A 24,172-nucleotide genomic window follows, 5' to 3' on the forward strand; every position below is an offset into this window, starting at 1 on the left:
AGGGGCGCGGTGATTGGACGGTCCCAGGAAGGGGGCGGGGCGAAGGTGAGAATCCAGGGCGACAGCCACTGCGGCGGCTGTGGTCGTGGACACGTAGGGCCGGGCCGGGGTCGGTCCTGGGTATTTAGTGTGGTTGAGGAGAAGTCACTGCACCGAAAAAGCTCCGAGTAGCTTGTGGTGGCGTTTGGTTCACTCAGAAGGTAAGGACGCATTCCCGCCTTCTCCCGGTTTCCTCCTTGAATACTCGCTTAGGGTTCCTTGGGGAGCCCGACGGGTCTGAACCTTCTCGGTTCCCGTGGTCGTTCTTCTCCGCCCCTCCCCCGCCGTGCACGCCTTGTCTTCGCTCTCCGCCAGGTAGGAGTCATCAGAGTCTGTCCTAGGACAAGGGTAGTGAGAGGAGGAAGCACAGGACAGATGTTAATGCTTTGGAGATATGGGTCGGTCATTTGGGCATGAAGGGTGAGAATGGGCTATGGGAGTGGAACCTGCCTCCAGACCGAAGAAAAGGTTAATAGGGGACCATTTAATTATAGGTTCCTAGATTTAGAGCTGGGAGAAACCATAGAAACCATAGAGGTTTGTCTAGTCCAAACCTCATTTGATAGTCGGTGAAACTTGTCTAGAGGGTAAGCGATCTGCCCAAGGTCACCTTTTATTACCGGTGGGGAAACTGAGGCCCTGGAAGGGAAAGGTACTTGTCTAAACTCCCTCATTTTAGCGATGAAGAAAACGATCCAGAGAGGAGTATTCACTCATTTTAGTAAGTGAATTATTCCAGAGATTTAGTCATGGAGATAGAGAATTGTGGAGATCAACACACCCCCCCTCCCCCCACTTGCTAGGGAAAGCTCCTGCAATGGGAACTTTGAACTTGAAGTCTGGACATAACTTGTTTTCTTTTGGTGGGGCAATGAGGGTTAAGTGACTTGCCCAGGGTGTCACACAGCTAGTGTCTGAGGCCGGATTTGAACTCAGGTACTCCTGAATTCAGAGCCGGTGCTTTATCCACTTCGCCACCTAGCTGCTCCTGGAGAGTTTTGAATACTAACTGGCACTTAATCTTTTGTCACCTTAGGCAAGTCACTTCGCTCCTAGTGTCAATGTATTAATCCTTAGAGTGGAGATTATATTTGGACTAATTATTTCACAGAATTGTTGCAGCCCAATATGAGATAATATATGAAAAACCTTTGATAATTCTTAAAGCACAATATATTAACGGATGGGAAAACAACCCAGTATCCTTGAAAATCCCAGCTAGTTAGTGGGATGTCTATCATAGCTAACTCCTCGCTTAGAAAGGATCTTTTTTCCAACTGCATATATTCTTTGTTCCCTCGTTTTTCCATTCCATTTAACTCCCTAGTTTCCTTCAAAGCTCAGCTTAAATCCAGCTTCTACTTAAGACTTTTCTCTGTTCTCCATAGCTACTAGCAGCCCTCTACAAAGCATTTTTTTGGGGGTGAGGCAATTGGGGTTAAGTGACTTGCCCAGGGTCACAGTTTACCATCTATATTAGGGGTATGGGTATGTTGTCCTTAAAGGCAGAGACTGTATTATCTTAAGTCTTTCTCAGCAGGAACTGGCATATAGTAGAAACTTAGTAAACATTTGTTGATTGTTTAATTGTTACTTATTCTTCTGGTATTCATGCATTGCCTAGAATATTTACCTGTTTGATACATTTATCTCAGCAGTTAAATTGTATTATAAACTCCAAGATAGTGGGGCTTTTAGGCATTTTGGAAATCTTCTCACAATACTTTACAGTGTGGTGCTTTACAGTTTTCAGAGCACATTCACATCTTATTCAGCAACAGCCTTGGGAAGCAAAAAATAACATACCCATTTTACTGATAGGAAATTGAGGCACAGAATAAATGACATGTCAAGATATGTCAAGTAGTGGGACCAGAGTTGATTCTGCTGACAACTGGTCCAGTGTCTCTTACTATGCTGCTGATATAGCAAATTTCAGCCTCCCTGCTGCCCTCTAACCATTCACCCATTACATAGTTTAACAAGGATAAGTGTGATTTGTCCAAGGTCACACTGCTAATTAGTTGAGTGAAATAACAAGGAATGAATGAATGGAGGTGCTTGGGCACTGGGGATACAGATACAAGAAGTGAGAGCATATATTAAGGACTTAATATGTGCTAAGTACTGGAAAACAGTGGAAATAGGGTTCCAGGAAAATGTCTGGGAAGTCAGGGATTAGATCCATGGGGGTAGTCAGTTGACATGCCCTTTGCTAAAGCCATAGTACTCATTGTACCCAGTTTCTTTTTCTAAGCTTAAAGGATTTTATTTCCTCTTTAGTTGACCTGGGCAATTTAAATTTTTGTAAATATTTATCCATTTTATTTAGATTGTCATTTTTTTTTGCATAGACTTCGGAAAAATAGTTCCCATTATTGCTTCAATTTCCATCTTATTGGTAGTTTATTCACCCCTTCCATCTTTGATACTGGATTTTTAAAAAATCAAATTAACCAAAGGTTTGTTTTTTATAAAACCAGCTTAGTTTTTATTATTTTTTTGGTGAGACAATTGGGGTTAAGTGACTTGCCCTGGGTCACACAGCTAGTATGTGTCCTGTCTGAGGCTGGATTTGAAGTCAGGTCCTCCTGAATCCAGGGCCAGTGCTCTATCCACTGCGCCACTTAGCTGCCCCCTAGCTTAGTTTTATTCTATAATGTTTTCTTCCTTTCAATTTTATTTTCTTTTGATTTTCAGGGTTTCTAATTTAGTATTGGGATTTTTAATTTGTTGCTTTTTTTAGTTGCTTGCCCAATTCATTGAACTCCTGGTTCTCTTATTCATGTAAGCATTGAGAAATATAAAATTTACACTAAGCACTGATTTGTGAATCCTTAGTAGTAGTCTTAGTAAGTCTTGATTACTGTGGGGGTGGATAGAGTGGAGGGAGAATAGGTGCATTCCTAGCCTTTTTTCACCATCTATTTCCTGAGGTATTATCACCTGGAGAAAAGGTGGGTGGGGGTCCTTAGGTACATTCTATTAGAATTAAAATGGTCTTTTATTGGGCACTTGGAGGGGGAAGTCAAAGATTTAGCCTCAAGGGGGGGGAAGAGGTCTTAAACATTTCCATATCAGAAGCTTTTATGGAGAATAGATGGTTGACCTTGGGACAATGAAATTCCTTTTGGGCATGGGGTGGGGAAAAGTCTGGGGCATTTTTCTTTTGGAATGATTTGTCCTGCCTTCTGGCCTTAGGTCTCCTAGCTCAGGTTGCAGCCCTGCCTAGTTGGTTTTTTTCCTGCTATAGAATTTTATCTCCTTAGGTGTGTCCATCCTGATATCTAGTTAGCAAAGCTAAACTTTAATAGTCCCTTAATTCCTTTATGTCTGTCCTGTTATCTGGTCACCAAGAAAATAATGGGTTTTGAGGGTCCCAGTGGCCCCCTTCCTGCCCGCCCTGGGAGCCTTGCCTGATCTGTTTCAGAGCCAGCTCAGAGTAAGTAAACTTAAGAGACATAATAGATTAAAACCACACCTAGTCTGTCCCTCTGAGGGGAAAATAAGCACTTACGGCTCTTTTTACTGTGGACTACCCTTTAGGCCAGTAAACCAATAGATTTGAATGATGCTAGCCAAATAGCTTTGAGCAGTGTATAAGGGCCACCTCTCCACTGCAGGGAGCTTTCGCTCCTCTTGCCTGGGACACTGGAGGAGGCAGACACACTGCCCCCACTTTTCTAACTAGGTAATCATAGGGCCATATTCTCTTTACTTAATATTTAATATGCATTTATAAATGCTATATATATTAGCAATATTAGAAACCTCAGCTAAATTTCCTAAAACCTAGAACTTTTGGTTTTGCTTCTCAAAGGAGAAACTTATTCCAAGATATAGGATGATCAGTGTTCAATGTCTCCTAATGTTATCCTAAGTTATCCTAGTGTCCTAATTTAGCCCAATGTCAATATGGTGTTCAATTACTCTGAATGTTATGTTGTGATTCTTCCCCAGTTAGCAACTGTAGATCTACTTGTGACTGATCCACTTTTACTGCCTCATGGGAACATCAGTGGTGTGATAATTTTGTGTTAGAACTCTTGTCAGTCTGTAGCTTCTTGCTGAATTTCTGGAAAAGATTCACCGGATTTAATGTTTTAAAGTGGCCTTTCCCAGATCCAAATCATTGTTCCAGAACTGTAGTATTTTCATGTTATGGGGAAAATTTGTGGGGGTTTGGGGTAGGGGTTTCTTAGGAATTCCTCTTTACAGAATTAACACCCTCTTGCACACAAATCCAATTGGAATAAAATATTTTATTTAGGTGCCACGGACAGGAAACCAAGAGAAGTGGGGGATGGCATAGAGGCGTGGCTCTCTTGAGATACCTATCTTGAGCCACAGACACTTTTGGTGGTCCAATGGGGTGATCATCTGACTGGAAAGTTTCCTTATTGGTGGAGGACCATCCCCCACTGGTGGGAGAAGTTGGGTGAGGGATGGCTCTGCATCTCAAGCCATCTCTCTCCTCATGCCACAAATGCAGCAGCCACACCTAATCTCCCCTAGGGGTAGGAGAGACTGGGATGAAGGGTAGTGGTCCTGGAGCTAACTCTGTCCTGATCTGGTGCCACTTAATCTCTTTTAAGTGTGTCTATCCTTTGGTTTAGTTTCTCAAGGAGGTTCCCTTTTATTTCCCCCAGAAAACTTTTCTTTCACTTTTTATTTTGGCAGGTCAGTGAGGGTTAAATGACTTGCCCATGTTCACACAGCTAGTGTTAAGTGTTTGAGGCCTGATCTGAATTCAGGGCTGGTGATTTATCCACTGCCACCTAGCTGACCCTCATGCTTGAATGAGATTCTCGAGCTTTGGAATTCTCTTCCTTGGTATTTATGTTAAATATAAACCTACTTGTTCGGACATTTCCAGAGTTAGGAGGCACCCATTATCAGGATCCTTAATTTGGGGTGGATATGATCCACATTGCCAAAATCACTGTTGCCAAGAAACTTGTTACCATGAAGTGTTTTGGCACATTCTTGGCCTTTAGTTACAAATGGGCATCAGGGTAGAAGAGCTGGTCTCTTGATTTCCCACCTTCACATTCCCCTACTCCAACGATGTTCATGGTTTCTCAGAATGTTTTTTAAACAATTTTACATAGATGTCCAGGCCTTGTAAGTCATATCAGAGATGAATAGGATGTGAATAGCAGTGAAAATCTGTAATTTTTTCCCCATTTACCTTCATGCACCCCTTGACACTGATCTACACAGGCAAAATGATTAAGGTCATAGCCATTAGTAGGTTCAAAGCAGAAATTTGAACCTAAATAGGCATTCTGGTACTTGGAATGTTGTGCACACTGGAAATTGCCAGCCTAAAATCTTTAGCTGATGGCAGCAATGAATAATTTAAGGTAGTACAGTACCAGAAAGGGATCTCTTGGTGCTCATCTGTAGGCATTTATATGACTGGGTTCATTTTACTTTAAGTTATAAAGCATTTCATTTTCAATGGGTCACTAGATTTTTTTTTTCAGGGTTAAGTGACTTGCCCAGGGTCACACAGCTAGTGTCAAGTGTCTGAGGCCAGATTTGAACTCAGGTCCTCCTGAATCCAAGGCCCAGCAAGCAATTTGATGTTATTCATTACTATCATATTAAACATTTCCACATTAATCAGAATAAAGGGGGGAAAACATAAGAAAAAGCAACTAAAGTAAAAATAGTATGCTTCCATATGCACTCAGACTCCATAGTTCTGAATGTGGAGAGCATTTTCCACTGTAAGTCTTTTGCCATTGTGTTGGATCATTTTATTGCTGAAAAGAGTACCACAGTTGATCATCACACGTTGTTCATACTGGGTACAATGTTCTCAGTTCTCATTTCACTCAGCATCCATTCATGTAAGTCTGACTTAGATTTTCATTTTAGAAGTAATACTAATTTAAATTTATAGCCATAAATCTTTTGGGTTTTTTTGGGGGGGGGTTGGTGGTTTGTTTTTTTTTAGTGAGGCAATTGGGGTTAAGTGACTTGCCCAGGGTCACACAGCTAGTAAGTGTTAAGTGTCTGAGGCCAGATTTGAACTCAGGTACTCCTGAATCCAGGGCCGGTGCTCTATCCACTGCGCCACCTAGCTGCCCCCATAAATCTTTTGTTGAGGGATGTAGGGAAGGGGTGGGGACAAATGCAGGTTTTGAGATCTTGCTTTGTTTACACACACACACACATATATATATATATAGTGAAATGTTCTGTGTTGGGTCTCAAGAAGTGCCACTACAGTGCTTGTTCAGGTTGTTAGCTTACAAACCAGGTAGAGGTTCCTGGTGGAATCTGGCAGTTTTGCACACAAGATAATGGTCAACTGCTGCTTCCTCCTGTTACTCTTTCTTTCCCTTCAGAAAAAACTTCAGTAACACAGAAATACGCATTCTGGGAACTGGTTGGAGGTGAAGCACATATTGCTGGCTCTTGGTGACCTCATCCCTCAAAAATTTCACAGGAAGAAGCCAGGTTAAACATTCCCTCCTCCCCCAACGGGGAAGAAGGATGCTACAGCCTAACATTCTGCCCTCAGCAGAGAGTAGCCTTATTTAAAAAAAAAAAATTTCTGACCAAGAATGACAAATCAAAAGCTTGGTTGATGGGCTGGGACCCACACCCTTAGGAATGCAAAGCCAGCTGAGAAGGAAGAGCTTGCTAGGACACCCCCCCCCCACTTGCCTTTCCTTTACACAATGGCATTTGGCTTTTGTATACAACCTGCTTTTGTAGGCATTGTGCAATACAGCATCATGAGATGGAGGCTTGCGTTGCAAAAGTAAATAATGGGAAATGATTAGAGGACACAGAAACTGGAATAGCTTTTCCTGGACAACCAACCAATAAATGCTTATAGGCATTTTGCACAGGTTTGGGAGTTCCCCTAAAGAAAAAGGAGGTAGCACCATTGCAAGAAAGGGATGCTGGTTTGTATTTGGGGTTTTTTTAGAAGTTTTTAGAAGTGGTGGTTCCTAAAGCAACTGAGGAATTCATAAACTTTAATCTGTATATTATACTGTAATCTACAGTTCTAAATCTATATATTATACTTAACTGAAAATGAACAATACTGAGATATATAATCCACATGAGCCATCTGAAATTTACGTGACATTTCTGAATCTTTCCCTAAGAAATTTGCAGGCGCACAAGCAGAATTATTACTGGACAGTTAAGACTTTATACTTTCTCTTGGTTTTCAAAAGAAACAGTTCTGCTTTTTCAGTGCCTTTTCAGGCATCATAGAATAGAGTGTATTAGACCTGAAAGGATCAGCTTTCTTATTTTATAGATGAATCATACTATTCAGAGAGCTAAGACAAGTATTTTTTATTCCTAATCAGAGGTTCTGCCTCTAGAGGTACTTGTTGGCTTCCCCAGCAACTAGTAGAATTCCTGGCACATAGTAAGCACTTAATAAATGCTTGCCGAACAAGTACCTCATTTTCTTAAATGATTTTCAGGAGGTAACTAAATTTGGCATACAATAAGGCCTATAGATAACATTAGTATTTCCTTCATTACTATAGGTTTTTACCCATCAAGCTTTTGGTCTTTATAATAATCTCTTGTAAAAATCTTCATTCTGGGATATGGCTTTGTAAAAAGAAAAGGTTTCTGGTTGGACTTAGGCCCTTAGGTTATTGCATAACTTTTTAAGTTTGTTTTTGTCATATCAAGTTTTGGTTGTCCAATTTTGACCAGGCAAAATGTATGTTACAAAAAGTACTTTGTTATCTCATCGATCCTAACTACCTACCCTAAGATGTAGGTGTTATTTGATCCATTTTAACTATCTGTTTTAGAGATGAGGAGGCTGAGAAAGGTGACTTGCTCAGGGTCACATAGCTAACAGATTTCAACAAAAAACTGAAAAGATGGTCCTTTTTCCTATACTCTGTTTAGAAAGTAAGTAAGCCTTTTATTATAAAGGCCTAGGTAGAGACAACTTCAAATTAAACAGAATGATAAAAAAAATTAGCAACTTCACATAGCTGTAGGTTCCTCCTGCTTTATAGAGTAATATAATGAATGGAAGTATAGGTTTGGCAGGAAGATGGGAAGAATACAAGCCAACAGTCCATCTACAGATTTTGTAATGTGAATGGGTATGTCTATGCCCATGGCAATGAGGGTTAAGTGACTTGCCTCAGATGTAAAATGAACTGGAGAAAGACAGCAAACATTTCCATATTAGCAATGTTGCCCAAAAAACAAGGTATATAAAGGAAGTGAAATATTCAGTCTGTACAGCTCTTCATGATCTTTTGGAATTATGGATTATTGTATTGATCAGAATAGCTAAATCTTTCTCAGTTGATTATTACAAGATTGTTCTAAGTGTGTACAGCTTTCTGCTCACTTCACTTTGCACCAGCTCAAGTGTTTCCAGGGTTTTTTGATTTTTGGCAGGGCAATGAGGGTTAAGTGACTTGCCCAGGGTCACACAGCTAGTAAGTGTCTGGAGCCAGATTTGAACTCAAGATGAGTCTTCCTGACTCCAGGTCTGGTACTCTCCATTGAGCCACCTAGCTGTAAGTGTGTCTGAGGTAGAATTTGAACGCAGGTTCTCCTGAATCCAGGGCTGGTGCTTTATCCACTACAGCACCTAGCTGTCCCCAATCTGCAGTTAATTTAAATGGAATTTCTCCCTGCTGGGTTTGTTGACAATATATAGAAATACTGATTTTATGTGGTTTTATTTTATATCCTGAAACTTTGCTAAATAAAGGGAAGCATTTATTCAGGGTCCAGGAATTGCAATTCAGAACATCTGGGAAGGAAGGGGATTCTTTTAGTCCTAGGAACAGGAGTATAACTGAGATACATAAGAATGTTGCTACAAACAGCTGAGATGTGGGATTCTTCTTGGGCATTTAGAAACTGCATCATCTTTGTGATATCGCAGTACTCTCCTTGCTACTGTTTTATTTTAAACTTTTACATCAATATTCACATGCCTGTGTTATTTGACTAGGAGTCATCATGTTAGTACTATGTTGCCCCTCTTTTTTCCCCCTGTTATTTCCAGGTGTGTTAAAATAGCTCTCAGATATGCCATACCTACAACCACCAGCCCAGGTTAAAGAGGTCAATTTATGTATGGCAAAGTCATACATACAAAGTCACAAAGCCTTGTGTTCAGAGCCATCATCTCAGTTTTCATAGTCTGTCCTTGTGAAGTCAGAACACCCTTCTGCCCACTTAATCTGGTTCGGGGAAGAGCCAGGCAGGCAGGCATGTCTCCAACTATGGAGAAAAGGAAAAGCGACCTTTCCTGCTTTCAACCTGAGGTTTCCGTTTCCATTCTCTGACGGGAGCAAGGGTATCTCATTTGGGTAAGTGTTAAGACTAGGCAACAAGCCTGACCATTCTCTTCCTAGCATTGCAAGTTTGCAGACCAATCATAGCTGTTACATTTAAATTACTATAGATACAAGTTAATCTTGTAATTCTAGCCTTTTGTGGTTCCAGCTTGCATGGAAGCAGAGAGCTTCAGCATGTCAGTTAGCAGGAGCAGCAGAAAAGCCTCCAGAGCACATGTGGCCCCAGAGAGCCAACGTGGCTACCTGTGCAGGGTTTTTGCTTCAACCCTAATCTTACTGAGAAGACATCAGACCAAAAGTGAATAAGAGGCAGGTATAATTGGTTAGCATTATTCAAATCTAATTGGTTGACCTTACTTGAAGGTGGTCTGTATTAAAATGAAGTCATAGGAGGAAATCAGGTCAATCAACTCTTTGTAGGAAAAGGAATGTTAAGCTTCTCCACTCCTATTCCCACCCCCCAAATCAGGGCACTAGGTGTGGTTTAATCCCATCAATCCTTCAATCTAGAGGGCACTAGACCTTCTAGAGTGAGGGTACTCCAGGAGAAATTATTTTCTCATAGTTATAAATTTAGAAAAAGCTATTCAAGAAATTCTTTAACCCTAATTCTAAACACTAAACAGTATCTCACATTCAAGAAAAAAGTAGGCTATAACTTCTGACTTTTCTTAGACACAATGGAAACATGTATCCTACATTTTAGTTTCATCTGTCTTGACAAGCTGGAGCATGGTGTTTCAAATCTTTGGATTTTTTGTAATTTATGATTTATGAAAGTTTTTCTTCAGTATTGTTGTTCATTGTACCCACAGGATGCAAGGCATCCCAGGTGCTGTGGCATTGTCCTTATCAAGCCTTAAGGAAATTAGAGGTAATAGGCAATTATATGAACACAGATTACATAGTCTGCTAAAAAGCAGGGTCTGACAAGCTGAGATGTAGGAAGCCCTAAGTATGTTTAACTGGCAAGTGGGATGATTGTAACTCTTTCTGCCTAGGATCGTGGGGGGGGGGGGGGGTGTAAAGACATTAAAAAAACCTAAAAGGCAAAATTCATGTCTCTTTAAAAGTTTGTAATCCTGTTCAGCAAATAAAGAATACTTATGATGGCAACCTTCAGGTATTTGAAGTCTCATGTGGGGGAGAGCTTGGTTCTCTTGGCTCCTGTAGGTAACCAGGAGCAAAGGGTGGAATTTACAGAAAAAACTGCCTACAGAGGTTCTCCTTCCGGGAATAGGCATTTACTTAGAACCTGCTAGGGTGCCAGCACTTGTGCTGTGTACAAGTCTCTTAAAGTACATAGTGACTGGTTTTTCATTTGATCCTCACAACAACCCTGAGAAATAAGTATCATCCCCATTTTACAACTGAGGAAACTGAGGCAAACAAAGGTTAAGTTAACTTGCTTTGCCCACTTTTCACAGTAAGTGCAGTAAGACAAGGAATTTCACAAAGACAAGGTTTCTTATCTATGGGGTGATGTTGGAAGTCAGCTGATTAATAGTTTAAACAACTCCCTGTTGATAGTGAAGGGACATTGGCTGTCAAGCTAAGTTAATATGCAAATTGTGTGAGGAGTTGGCCTAGCCCTTATTTGTCAGGAGATTTAGTTAACTTCCTGTTCCTGGTTTCAGCTTGGCTTCCTTAACTCTTAGGTTTTCATTTCACAGATTCTGTAAAATGCCTCTATTGATAATAGCTCCTAGCCAAACCCAGTACTTCAGTATCACACCAGCATTTCAACCAGGAATTGATTTTCAGTTTAGAAACTCCTTCAATAACCATCTTTTCCTGTTGGCCAAAATGTCCTTTCAACTTAATCCTTATCTTCATCTTCCATCTGTTAGCTATAACTTCAGCCCAGGCACAAACCTTATTCCCTCTTGCTCCATCTTACCTTCCTTAAGCATAGTTAAGCTTTATATACTACCCTCTTAGTAGCTTCAGCTATACCCAGGGAATCCCCATTCAGTAAATCTTGCTACTTTTACCTTTTCTTTACCCTTACCATAATTCTCTAGGCAAGAAGGAACTGGCATTACTTTTCCCTAGGTCTTCTAGACCACTTAATGCTATCCCCTATCTCAGGTTGTAGCCCTTAACTAAGACTTGCTACTTAGGTAACTTGAGGTTATCTTCATTGATAGACCACAAAATTACATGGTTATAGCATTCATATTTGATTTGAGATTCCCTTTTGGACTATACTACCAGAAATCACAGTACAGGGAGTACATAGTTCCTATGTGTCTCTTTATAGTGTCTGTACACCTGTGTGTGTATAAAATGTAGGTACATAATGTAGAACTGCCAAAAAGTAAGGCAAACTCTCATTGCATCTTCAGGATTTTGAGACTAGAGACAGATTAATTGAAGGATTTGCTATATGTCCACTGTGCTATTAGTATTCTAAAAAAAATAGAAACATGATTTAATTCCTTCTCCCCAGGGAACTAAGGCAATATTTGAATACCTCATGGTGAAGGAGCCTTCTAGCAGTTTATACAGGAATTCTTATACAGTCAGCATGAAGGGTACTAATTGGAATGTGTAGGAAGTGATCCAATATGGAGGCCAAAGAGAATCTTGCTACTTCAAAAGGTTTTGATTGTTTTTCTAGCCAGTGGCTCTTCCTGTCACCATGTGACTAGGTCAGATGTGTTGGGTTTTTAAATTGTTTTTGGTTGGCATTGTACCTGGGTACAGGAAGAGTTGGGAAAATTTGGTTTTAGTTTGCTGTCTAATCCCCTGTGCATAAATGCTCAAAGCAAAAGCTTGTTGGAGACAGGGATTATTGAAAGAAGGCCCCCTTGAAGGGGCCAGTTTGGAATGTGCTTGTGAGGACAATACCAGAGGCTGGAAATGATAGTGAAGTTTCTTTTAGGAGATGGAAGTTTAGATCCAGGGCATAAACTAATAAAATATATTGAGGAATATATGCAAATAATCACAATCAAGTCCTCACATTTCTGTGGGCCACTGTGGCTTGGCTGGGAGGAAAGCCTGCTTTGATAGCAACAAAAGACTTGTCTGGCAAGTCATTCTGTCATTTGTATTGGGAGAGACTGTCAGATGCCTCCCACCTAAAAGAGCCCTCTTGCCAAGATTGTATTCACATCAACCATTTGAACCATTTTGGTTCAATAGAATTCAGAGGTCACCCTGGGCCTTCTTATCAACCGTCCGCACTAAAGTGAAGAAAATTCAGGTGCCTCAGTCTGATTAATCACCCCTGCCCCCAAGAACTGGAACATTCTCCATGCCCTCTGCCTTCAAGATCTTAAAGATACAATTTAAAACACTTAAACACACACACACACACACACACACACAACTTTCCAAGGGGTCTGTGAGGTCAAAAGTATTGTCATAATACTAAGATGTTTTTCATTTCTAATGGGATATCAACGCTATCAAAGCCACACTCTTGAAACCAGAAAGTTTGAGAATCACTCTTCTACATAGCTTTTCCTCATCCAGCTAGAGCTCTCCTTCCCTAACTATTTTTACTACCTTGCTTTTTAAAATTTCTACATAAACTTTTGTGGACTGATAGAATGTAAACTGCTTTTTGTTTATTATATTTTCATCCCTATCATCTGGCTCGTAGGCATTTGCTCAATAAATAACTTCAATGATTTTGTTTTCCCACGACTCATGAGACTGCTAGGATTTGGAGGGATTGTAGTTTTCCAGCCAGCGAACAACCACACTGAAATCACCAGTGAAGTTAAATTTCTGATGCCTTGCAGCCCAAGTTATATCCGTGTCTTTTTTCATATTTGAAAAGTATTTAAAAACAAAAGCTTTGGTATTTGAAAACAATCATCAGTCACTAGAAAGCCCAATAATTCCCCCTCCCAAGCCCATCCCCAAACAGGGAAAATAGACGAGAGCATTCTACACCTAGATTCCCTCACTTCTACAGTAAAAGGAAGGAAATATAATCCTTTTCTCCCAGGCCAAGTTTTTTGCTTTATAGTATTTTTTTCCCTGTTATACTTGGAAATTCTCCAGAAGCTAATCGATCATTTGTTACATAACACCAGACTTGGTCTCTGACCCCCCCCCCCCCCCATCCCATCCCTGGGAGGTAGAGAATGAGGCAAGTACAAGGACTCTTTAATGGATTGTGAAATGAAGTAAAAGCAGTAAAAACTATACAATTAGATCTGGAAGAGATGTTATAAAGGGACTGAGGTCCTGTGAGTTAAAATTGACTTGCCCCACAATTACCCAGTACATTATTAGTGGCAATGAGATTTCCAGTCTCATCTTTACTTTTCTACTTCACCATACCATGGGTCTGGGTCTCTTCTACTTGTGCTAACTGCCACTTGGTCAATTCTTTACTGGTGTATATGATTAGCAATGATTGCTGCTAAATGGGTGTAGTAGCTATTAATATATAAATAGCAATTTATAAAATACAGTAGTAATTTTTTATAACTAGCAACAATATTTTAAAAGTACACCCTATAATCAGACACAAAGATTGGCTTTTTCATAGGTCTGCTTCACATAAGATTTTCTTTTTAACCTCCCTTTCTCTACTGATGCACTTCATGACTTTCTCACTGTCAATCAATGTCTTGTTTTGAACCCAGGCCTTGTGACTCAGAAAACAGCTGTCTCACATTACTACCCTTGTCATCATTTGCAATCAGTCTGCCTTCAGCCTTATGTTAGATCTGTGTGAGGCTGTAGTTCATGGGATCAGAAGTTTAGAGCTGGAAAGGACTTCAGAGGCTATGTAGTCCAACCTCATCATTTTACACACACTTTGCTTTAAGCAGGGAAGCTATTATCTCATTCATTCTTGGCTTCTTATGCTTTGGAGTTGCAGCTGTTTTCTTCTAAAAACACCAGGCCATGCTCTATTTCTTGCTTGCCTGGGTCCTTTTTATTGGTCTCATAAATGAAAGCTCTTAAATCTGGGTTTTTAATGTAATTGTTTGAAGTAGTTTTGCACCTTATACATTGGACATTAAGGTGCTTCTCTTTCAAAAAAGCTTTTCTTTTGATACAGATTATTCTAATTTATGAGATTCAGCCACCCCAGTCTAAGCTGCTGCTTGAACATTTTTACAATTTGCAGAACTTCTCATCTTGTCTCTTTTCAGAGAATTCTGTAGAGGTGCTCTGAATGTAATTTACAGTAGAGGAAATATTAGCACAATACACAGAATAATCCCCTAAGGTAGTTTTGGTCAATTTTTTTTCAAACTTTCTTCACCCAGTTTTTTATTAAACAAGTTTGAAAATGATCCCAGGTCTTCTTTGCCTCCAACCCTTGTAACTTATGCAGGTTGTAATTGGCAATGAAGACTGACTGCCAGAGCTAAAAGTCTAACTTATTGTAATAAATACTATTAAGAGGGGGCAGCTAAGTGGCAGGGGATAGAGCACTGGCCCTGGACTCAGGAGGACATGAGTTCAAATGCTGCTTCAGACACTAGCTGTGTGACCCTGAGCAAGTCACTCAACTCCAATTGCCTCACTAAAAATCAAAAAATGCTATGGTTAGTGAACATCTTAAAGGAATCAGATCACAAGCCATCCCATCCAACCAACCCATACCTATGTCTTTATTTTAAGACACAGCCTTTGCTGAGTCAGGCAAGGAGCACAAATGTGTAATGACTTCGGCACATTCTACCTAAAATTGCCACTTTGCCATACCTCATTGCTCCTAAGTAAGACTTTTGTCTTACTTACTAGTGGAGGAGACATGGTTGGATCACAGTTTGTCTGAAAGACAAAAAAGATACAAAGCTTTTAGTGGCCTATGACCTCAGTATGTAATTTCAGCTAAAAGCCAATGAAATCTTGGGCCAGATTGAGCTTTCAGGCCTGGAGGTAATAATTCTGCTATGCTCTTCTCTTCATTGGGGATTCATTGGGTCCAGTATTGCGCACAGATGAGACACAATAAGAGGCACCCATGTGGTTCAGTGGATTTGCCAAACCTGGAGTCAGTACTCATCCAGAGTTCAAATCTGTCCACACTTACTAACTCTATAACCCTGGGCAAGTCGCTTAACCCTCTTTGTCTAACTGGAGAAGGAAATGGCAAACCTTAGTTTTGAGGTTCCTTTTAAAAAAAAAAAACTAGTGGCCACTCTTCTATAACTACTAAGGAGTGGCTTTTAAATTTTATTGAGGCCTTTTGTTTTTCCACACTTATTTCCCAATATTCCCCCCATCTGACAATGAGCAAAAATGTGCAACACTTAGTTTTTGTTCCAAGTCCGTCCCCTGTAGCTAATGGCTCCTACCAAGAGACATTTCCCAGAACATCTTTCTACCTGGTTAGTTCAAACCCAGGACTAGCCAGCTTTATTTGTCATATGATCATAGACTAGAAGCATGAAACTGCTTTATGATCATGTACCTTGACCTTGAGTTTCCCATCTCTTACATTCCCAGAGCTCAGGGATTGTCTGATCTGCACAAAGCTGAGGAGAGACTAGACTTATTCTTTTGTTAGCTGCTTATGTGAATTTGAAAGGGAATATGACCCTAATCTTCTTAAGAATAAAAAACATTCTCCCCTGTGCTCACTACATAGGAAGTTGTGGAGAGAATGGGGAGGCAGTCTCCAGAATTGTCTGAGGCTATTGATAGCATCTTTTTGGCTGAGACAGGAGATCCTCTGCCAGGTGTTTCTCCACACCTTCTTTGTGGTCTGAAGTGTAATCTTCAGTCCCTGTGGGCTCTAAGAGTTCCTTATTCATGTTGTGCAATAAGAGGAAAATGCAGGATAGACTGGACTTTGGACAAAGCCTGGAAACCCTGTCAGCACAAGGTCAGTTTCCTGACTAGAGTCCTCAAACTTCTTAGGTTCTGGTGCTAGAGGGTTTCTCACTCAGCTTTACTGTCAGGTCGCCCAAGATCATTTCATGTGCTTCCAGTCATAATTATGTTAAGTGACATTGTATTTTTCCTCAGTTTGCACAGTGATTTTTATTGCTATATGGAACTCTCTACTTGTGCAGGCTGACAATTGATTGTCTTGGGTTAAGAGACTTGCTTCAGGATCAAAAACTAGTAAAAGGAAAAGGTGGGGTTTGTAGATGTTGTTTGGGACTTATGCTGTCTCATGTCTTGTTTTATAGATGAGGAAACAGGCTCCAAGAGGTTAGGTTAAATGAGCTCTACGACCCTACTAGGGCCTTGGTTTTTAGTACGTGCTACTGTTCTTGATTCCAAAACTGCCTTATGGCTGGAGAACCACTTTGGACATGGTTTGAGGGAGGTAATAGGTAATGTAATGCCTTCAGGCCCAGTGCTCTATTTATTAAGGCACCTAGCTGCCTCTAGAAGCAAGCTGGAATATAACAAATGCTTAATTTTAGGCACATAATTAAATTTATGTCCACTGAAGACAGTGACTAAGGTTGGAGATTGAATTTTTTTTATGAACCAGGTGTTCTCTGTAAAGACTACTGTTGAGCTAATGAAATATGACAAGTAGAGGCCAATGTGCTTCATAGGATCCTAGCTGCTTATCAGTTAAGGGGGAAGCAATGAGTATAAAGAAAAGCCTTGGTAAATGCAGGGACAGAAGAGGGAAATGGAAGCTAAAACCTGGAGTAAATTTTCTGTTTTGGTTAATGGATTCCTCATGATACTCACTTCATCTATGGTCCAGACTTTTCCCAAAATCTTGGGAACTTTCTAGAGGAATAGGCAAGTAACTGATTTGTAAAACTTTCCTTTCTGGAAAAAAAAACCTACCCAACCACATTGATACTGGCAGTACCAACCTTTATTTCTATAATGGTAAATGAAACTTGGACTTTCAAGCCTTTGTTAAGCAGTGGTTAATGTTCTTAGGTGCGCAGGGTTGGAAAAGAGATGGCCCCTAGAAACACTAAGACTAGCTGAACTATACCCTAGTCCTTTGTAGAACTCAAACCCTATATCTAGAAAAAGGTGGCTTGGCTGAGCTGCAGAGGCAGTCCTTGGAGTGGAAATAGTTAAAGCTGGCCAAGGAGTTTAAAGGAAATTGAATAGACCAGAGACAGCACAGCTCATGATTACCCTGAGATTAAACCATTCCTTTCAGACTACAGAAAGACAGCAAACACTACTGCTGTGACTGTCTGGACTTTGACTTATTTTCTCTTTCACTCCCAGTTTTATCCTGGAAGAAGCTGACTGAGCCAGGTGTTTCTGAGATCAATTCAGGTGAAAGAAACCAGCTAAAAATACCCAACCGCCTTATTGTCTGTAAGTATAAAATCTGTTTGGGAGGGTGGTAGGGAGGAGAGCCCACTGGGGAGGGGTGCTTGGGACAGGGGAGAGTGCTGCCCAACAGGAATAGTCCAGATAGAAGGTCTGTTAACTGGAAAACCGAATGGAAAAATTGCAGTAACACAGATGTCATTCAGTTCCTGGACTCTGAATATTCTCATTTTTTTTTTCCCTTTCTCAGTCAGGTTTAGCACAACTTTGGTTTTTTTTTTCCCCCTTGTAATAAGTAGGCTGATGGTGTCATGGGTTTTAGTCCTGTGGTGGTAGGAATGGAACCAAGAATTCCCAACCTCAGGAAAGGACAAGGATCCTCCAACCCAGCCTCCTAGACCGTAGTTTATCCCAAATGAACATAAATTTGAAGTTTTGATGGCTGCCCTAAGACTTTCACTAGTATATATTGCACAAATCTTACCATACTAGGTGTTTGTCTTAGGACAAACTTGTAAACGTGCTTTTCAAAATGGTTTATCACTTTGTAGCTGCAGGAATTGTAATTCCTCTGTAATTCCCTTGTTGCTGACTGGGTGTAACTGAGCAGAAATTTATGTTCATTTGGAATTTATGCAAATTATAGGATTGAGAATAGGAATAATTGAGTAGAGAATAGGGGTAAAAGGCAATTCCTGTAACTGTTAGAGAGGGTACACAGTTGTCTCGACAATTGGATCAGTTTTCTGTGCTGCAACTCTTAAACCCTTTGAGAATTGATATTGCATTGGTACTCAAGTTTGCCTGGGGCAGCAACAGACCTTTTTCCCAGAAATTACTTCAATTTGGAAGTCCAATTTGCAGGAGATAATATTCTGATTAAATGCAGTCTTGCCCATTAGAATTCACTTGAACAGAATGATTTGTCACCCAAATCTGCTTGAACAGTTAAAATAACAAACTTGAAAGGTTTTCCCGCAATTAAGATTTTAGAAGATTTTCTGAAAACCCTGAGTGTTAATTCCTTTCCAACATTAGGGATGATCTGACTCATGAAACTCTTAGAAACATGACATCCTTAGAAGAAATTGTAGGTTTGTACTTTTAGCAATCCAGAACTCTCTTTCCCAGGAGAGGAGTCACTGTTCCACCTTTCCTAGCAAGATGAACCACGAACACCATCATGGAATGCACCATGTGGAAGAAAATACCACTATGATGCCCCACCATCATTCATCTACAGACTCTCATGCTCATGGTGGGGGAGGAGGAGGACACATGGTGAGTAACCAAAAAGGAGGTTTTTAATCCCTTCCACCAATTTGGGTCATAAAATCACAGGATATTAGAACTGGAAAAAAATTGATAACCAAAGAGGGCAAAAAAAAGTGTAGTTTTTCCCCACTACACTGCTTTGTTTTAGAAAGTTGAGGCTGGCGCTGCTACAGAGGGCACATTACACATTAAAATGGGCCTGCATGGTTGTGCCAGAACAGTTATGAAGTTAATTCCACTGGTACATCCTCAACTTTTGGTTTTTGGGTTTGACTCTTTCTGGATCTAACTTGCTCATTTGTCTTTCTGGCAGCCTATGACCTTCTATTTTGGATATGAGAAGGTAGAAGTGCTGTTTTCTGGATTAGTGATCAATACACCTGGGGGTAAGTAATCCAGCAAATTTGACAGGGACAGCCTAAGCAGTGTGATAATTACCCCAATTATCAACAACTATAGAATCTTTGGTTTCTTTTTCTGGTCTATTTTGGTTCCCTCTCATAACCTTGGTTGCCTTAAGGAATTTCTAATTTCTTTTCCTAGAAATGGCTGGGGCATTTGTGGCTATCTTTTTGTTAGCCATGTTCTATGAAGGCCTCAAGATAGCCCGGGAGAGCTTGCTTCGTAAGTCCCAGGTCAGCATTCGTTACAACTCCATGCCAGTCCCAGGACCAAATGGAACCATCCTTATGGAAACACACAAAACTGTTGGGTAAGAAGGACACCTTTTCTTTTTTTGATCTCGGATTATAGGTGGAAGAACAAAGGCAGCCAATGCCAAAGCCAGTTCAGTAGCCAGCTCTTTGCTGAGGTGGACAGAGGCAGCTGGCTGCTTGAAGTAATTTGGTATAACCTTGGTGGAGATAAGTTTATTACATGTAAGAGACTATGTATCATGGCCAGGCTAAGCCATGTCTAGTACTAGTATAACTTAGTATAGCTAGAATAACCTCACAAGCATGGACAGTTAACTACCTTAAATGCCTGGAAGAAGGTACATGTGCAGTCTACATTTGCCAAAATAATAATTGAAAAACTAGAAAATTGGAGTGGCAAGATATGTGTTTAGGTTTAGAATCCATGTTAGATGACAGCAGTAGCATAATTCTGTCTAAAACAATGTAGGGTTGGAATTTTATAGGTCTAAAAGTGACCTCATGATGCCCAGGTCCTGGTAGTGTTAGACACTGAGAGTAGGAGTTAAATGAATTAGTGATGTAGGAGGTGAGAAATGTCCACAGTAAATCGAGCACTCTCAATGAGCCCCAATTTTTGTCCCTCTTTTCTAGGCAACAGATGCTGAGTTTACCTCACCTTCTGCAGACAGTGCTACATGTCATCCAGGTGGTCGTCAGCTACTTCCTTATGCTTATCTTTATGACCTACAATGCATACCTCTGCATCGCAGTAGCAGCAGGAGCTGGAACTGGCTACTTTCTCTTCAGCTGGAAGAAGGCAGTAGTAGTGGACATAACAGAGCACTGCCATTAATGCCAGACTTTAGAATGTGGCCTTATTCACCACAATGGGAAGCAGCTGGAGACTGGGAGCCAATTTTTAAGTCCTCCCTTTGTCCCTCCATGACCCCCTGCCTCCCAACACTTGCAGATCAAGGAGGTTTACCTACTAACCTCCAAGCTGGATGGTGCCCTCCCCAAAATGTTGATTTCTGCTATTAGGCTGAGATCCTCAGTTCTCCTAATCACAGTAACCTTTTGTTGTAATTTCTTGATCTCATACTTCCCTTTTTAATCTCTTTGTTATAATTTTGTGGACTGTAAATTCTGGGTCCTAGGTGGTCATGGGAAACTCCTACCCACCACTAGAACATCTCCCAGTTTTTGGACTGAGTGGGGAATTAGGGTGTGCCTTTGCCAAGATGTGTGATGTGATACATGGCATTCTGAGAATCTGAAGGATTTACAAGTTAATAAAGGTGTAGCAGCATAAAGAAGTATTCCCTTGAACAACAGTCCAGGTCAGAAGCTTCTGCCAACATTTTGCTTTCTCACCAATCACACTTGACAATCAATTGACAATTTAGGAAATATTTTCAAATAAAACCATTGGCTTTTTGTCTTGGCTCCCTTAGTTGTGATCATAGCTTTGTGAAGTAAAATTTCTTGTCTCATAGCTTATAGCGGTGGTTCTTAGAAAGGGACCTGCAGGTGAAGAGAATCCATCCCTTCCCACCACCTCCCTCCTACAGCCTGTTCTGTCACCAACTTCAGTGAGTGTCAGTCCTGGACAGTAGGGCAGTGTGGAATGTGATCCGCTTTTGCCCTGGGACATCCTTTAGCTCAGCTTCTACCTACACTTAATTTGCTTCTGGCCTAAAAGAATAGCCATTGTGATAGATTGCCTCCCCAACCTTTTCTCATAGGGGTCATGTTTAACTTCATCCTTGCTGTTGAGCTTACTTTGTTTTGTAAAGTCCAAACTACCTCTATAAAGTGACTCTTCCTGAAATGTCCTAATCCTGCCCCCACTCCATGGTGCTTTATAATCTCATTGTGGCCTAAGACAGAAGAACATCTGCACTGGTGGTTTTTAAGTCTGTATTCTTCCTAGAAAGTACTGCACCCTTTTATGGTTGTGAGAATTCACTGTGCTTCATGACAAGGGAGGCAGTGCTACCACTGGAAAGAGCTGGGGTATGGAGTGGATAAGCAGGGCTTTTATGCAGCCCTGGGTATATAGGTATATATAACCTTTTACTGTTGCTCTACTTTTACTTTCGCGATACCCACACATACACACATTCAGTTATAGGTTGCCTCCACAATTTAAGGAGCTTTGGAGCAGAAGACTTGGCTTCATATCCCAGCATCCTTGCACTTCTGCCTCATCTGAAATGGTCCAACTAACTAAAAGAACTCTTCTATTTTGAAGCCTATGAACTTAAAATACTTGTACAATGAATTCTAACCCAGAATGTGTTCGGTTTTTCCAGGTTACTTGGTTCCCAAAATCTTTGATTTTAAAAACTTTGGCTTCACTTTTGGCACAGTCAACTATTAACTTTTGATCCTATTACTTGATCTTTGGAAGCAGCCTTTCATCAGTTTTCTCTAGTAACATTGTTTCACCTGTTGGGCATTAATAGTGCTTAGCACCCGAGATAGATAAAAATAAAGTTTTTTTTCTATGGGTCTCTCTTATCAGCTCCTTGAAAAGCCACATAGAGAAGTGCCTATGGCTGGAGAGTATACCCCAGAACTCTCTGCCCACCACCCAGCACCTATATTCGTTGTCCCCTTCATCTCCTTGCACTTTAAAGCCATGTGGGATTATTAAAGGTTGTAAATTAATGGGGTTAAAGTTGGGCTTGAGAGCCACAATCAGATTGTGCTATGTAATTATCTCATAATTTCTGGGATTTGAATCAATGAGCATGTGACCAAGAAGACTGCCACAGCCAACAGTAAGGATTCAACATAATCTATATAATCTGGCACTAATGTCAAGGAACAGTAAAACTGTTCAGTTTCAGCCCTGTTGCTTTCTAGGATTTTTTTGGTCTAGACAGAGATAAGGGACCAAGCCCAGTAAAGCAGACATTGTAAAGTTCCCAGAGGGAATACCATTTCCTAGCTTCAGTTTCTTGGTAGAATTTATAATGTTTAGTGGGGTGCTTTTTTTGAAGGACTTAGCAAGAAATGATTGTTTTATTGCTTTTCCTTCCCCATTGAGAATTTAGATTGTGGTGATAAGATAGCCTAGCCCAGACTTTACTTACTACCATGTTCATTTGTATTCCACACCATTAGCTTCTTGTTTCATTCTTCCCCCTTTGGATTTCTTCCCATTCTTACCCTTTCCCATACAGAGTATTGCTCTGTGCAGATCTGTACTATACTTCATCAAGTTTGCCTCCAATTTGTTCCCAAGAGTTGATGGACTTCTGGCTCTCTGCCTCATCTGGGGTTGGAAAACTGAATTGTGACTGAATCCATATCAATGGATAAATCAGCACTGGGCTTTTTTTTTTTTGGACAAGTTCCAGGTGTTCCTTCCCTCCCCGAACCAGGTATAGTGTCTTGCACATAGTACTAGGAATCTGAATTTGTGAGATTAGAATGCTGGTGAGGTGTGCGGTAGATGGCATTTGTAGAAAGAGTAGTTGGAGGACCCTCAGCCTGATTTTCATTAGCATGGAGTTCTTGAGTTAGTCTCTGCAACAGGGTTATAGATTAAGGTTTTTTCATCATGCCTGTAGGAGTATTAGGTTCCCTTTCCACTTGGGTGCCAGTGGAAACCCTTAATGTTGGAAAGGGGTGCCTCCATCTACCAAAGGGCTCCCCATTGAGTGTGGCTGAAGATGCAGCCACTTTTTTGATCCTGTCCTCCATGCTTTCTTCAGTCAAATGTATCAACAGGAGCAAAAATTCATTTTACAAAATGCCTTATTCAGTGTATATCAATATTGTCCATTTTAGATTGTGAGCTCTTCGGGGGCAGTTTTTTCTGTTACAGTATTGCTGTAGAGTGCCTAACAGTGCCATGTGCAAAAGAACATAATAAATACTTTTGATTCTCTTTGTGTTTTGGGCCACAGTGTTGTAAAATTATCTGGTCCCTAGAGAGACCATATTTAGTTTTGCTATTAGTGACACTTTTCAGCTATCTAAAGATCTGTATGGATTTCAAAATGCCAAAATGAGGACTAGTCTTCTGCCTGTTGGGGGTGGTACAAGAAAATCAAAATGACCCTTGAACAGAATTCCTTGAACTAAAAAAACCTCCAATATGTTGATTTACTTTCATTTTTCTTCACATGCACTGTGCATTTGAGAAGTTGGGTGGCTAGTGTCAATAAAACTCTCCTTAGAGCAATTTAGGACCAGACCTTGAGAATACCAAAGTCCATTGAGTTCCATTCCTAAGGAAATGAAAGGCAGCCACTAAACCACTCTACATTAAGGATACCTGAGACGCCTCTTTAGAAAACTTATATATTAATCTGGTTTGGGTTGCAATCAGGATTTAGTTTTATATTTTACTGAAATAAGAATAAAACCATAATTGTACTTTGATCAATTTCTTGAGGATGAGAGGCTTGCCATGGGTCCTTTGCATAGTAAAGCCCAGTTCACAGCCTTCTTTCAAGAGGATGTCTTGGGCCAGCTAGATGGTGCAGTGGATAAAGTACTGGCCTTGGATTCAGGAGGACCTGAGTTCAAATCCAGCTTCAGGCACTTGACACTTAACTAGCTGTGTGACCCTGGGCTAGTCACTTAACCCTCAGTGCCCTGCCCCCCCCCCAAAAAAAATCTGTTTTCTGAATGCGTCATCTCAATCTCCAGTTCAAGGACCAAATAAATCTTAAAACTTTGAAG

The 24,172-nt window shown here is 40.6% G+C and overlaps 1 protein-coding gene across 2 annotated transcripts; it reads left to right on the forward strand.

Moving 5' to 3' along the window:
- Positions 1-49: 49 nt before the first annotated feature.
- Positions 50-23,372, forward strand: SLC31A1 (solute carrier family 31 member 1). 2 transcript variants are annotated; one of them, XM_043988612.1, is made up of 6 exons: positions 50-200; positions 17,511-17,603; positions 18,690-18,839; positions 19,147-19,219; positions 19,377-19,545; positions 20,123-23,372. In XM_043988612.1, exons 3-6 carry the CDS (start codon positions 18,723-18,725, stop codon positions 20,322-20,324), a joined length of 561 nt encoding a protein of 186 aa, XP_043844547.1. In that variant the 5' UTR covers positions 50-200; positions 17,511-17,603; positions 18,690-18,722; the 3' UTR covers positions 20,325-23,372. The 2 variants fall into 2 exon arrangements, with proteins under 2 accessions (XP_043844547.1, XP_043844548.1); XM_043988613.1 differs by lacking the exon at positions 50-200 and adding an exon at positions 218-354.
- The last annotated feature ends 800 nt before the right edge of the window (positions 23,373-24,172 follow it).

This window comes from Dromiciops gliroides, chromosome 2 (genome assembly GCF_019393635.1).
Source record: "Dromiciops gliroides isolate mDroGli1 chromosome 2, mDroGli1.pri, whole genome shotgun sequence".
In the NCBI taxonomy this organism is placed as follows: domain Eukaryota; kingdom Metazoa; phylum Chordata; class Mammalia; order Microbiotheria; family Microbiotheriidae; genus Dromiciops; species Dromiciops gliroides.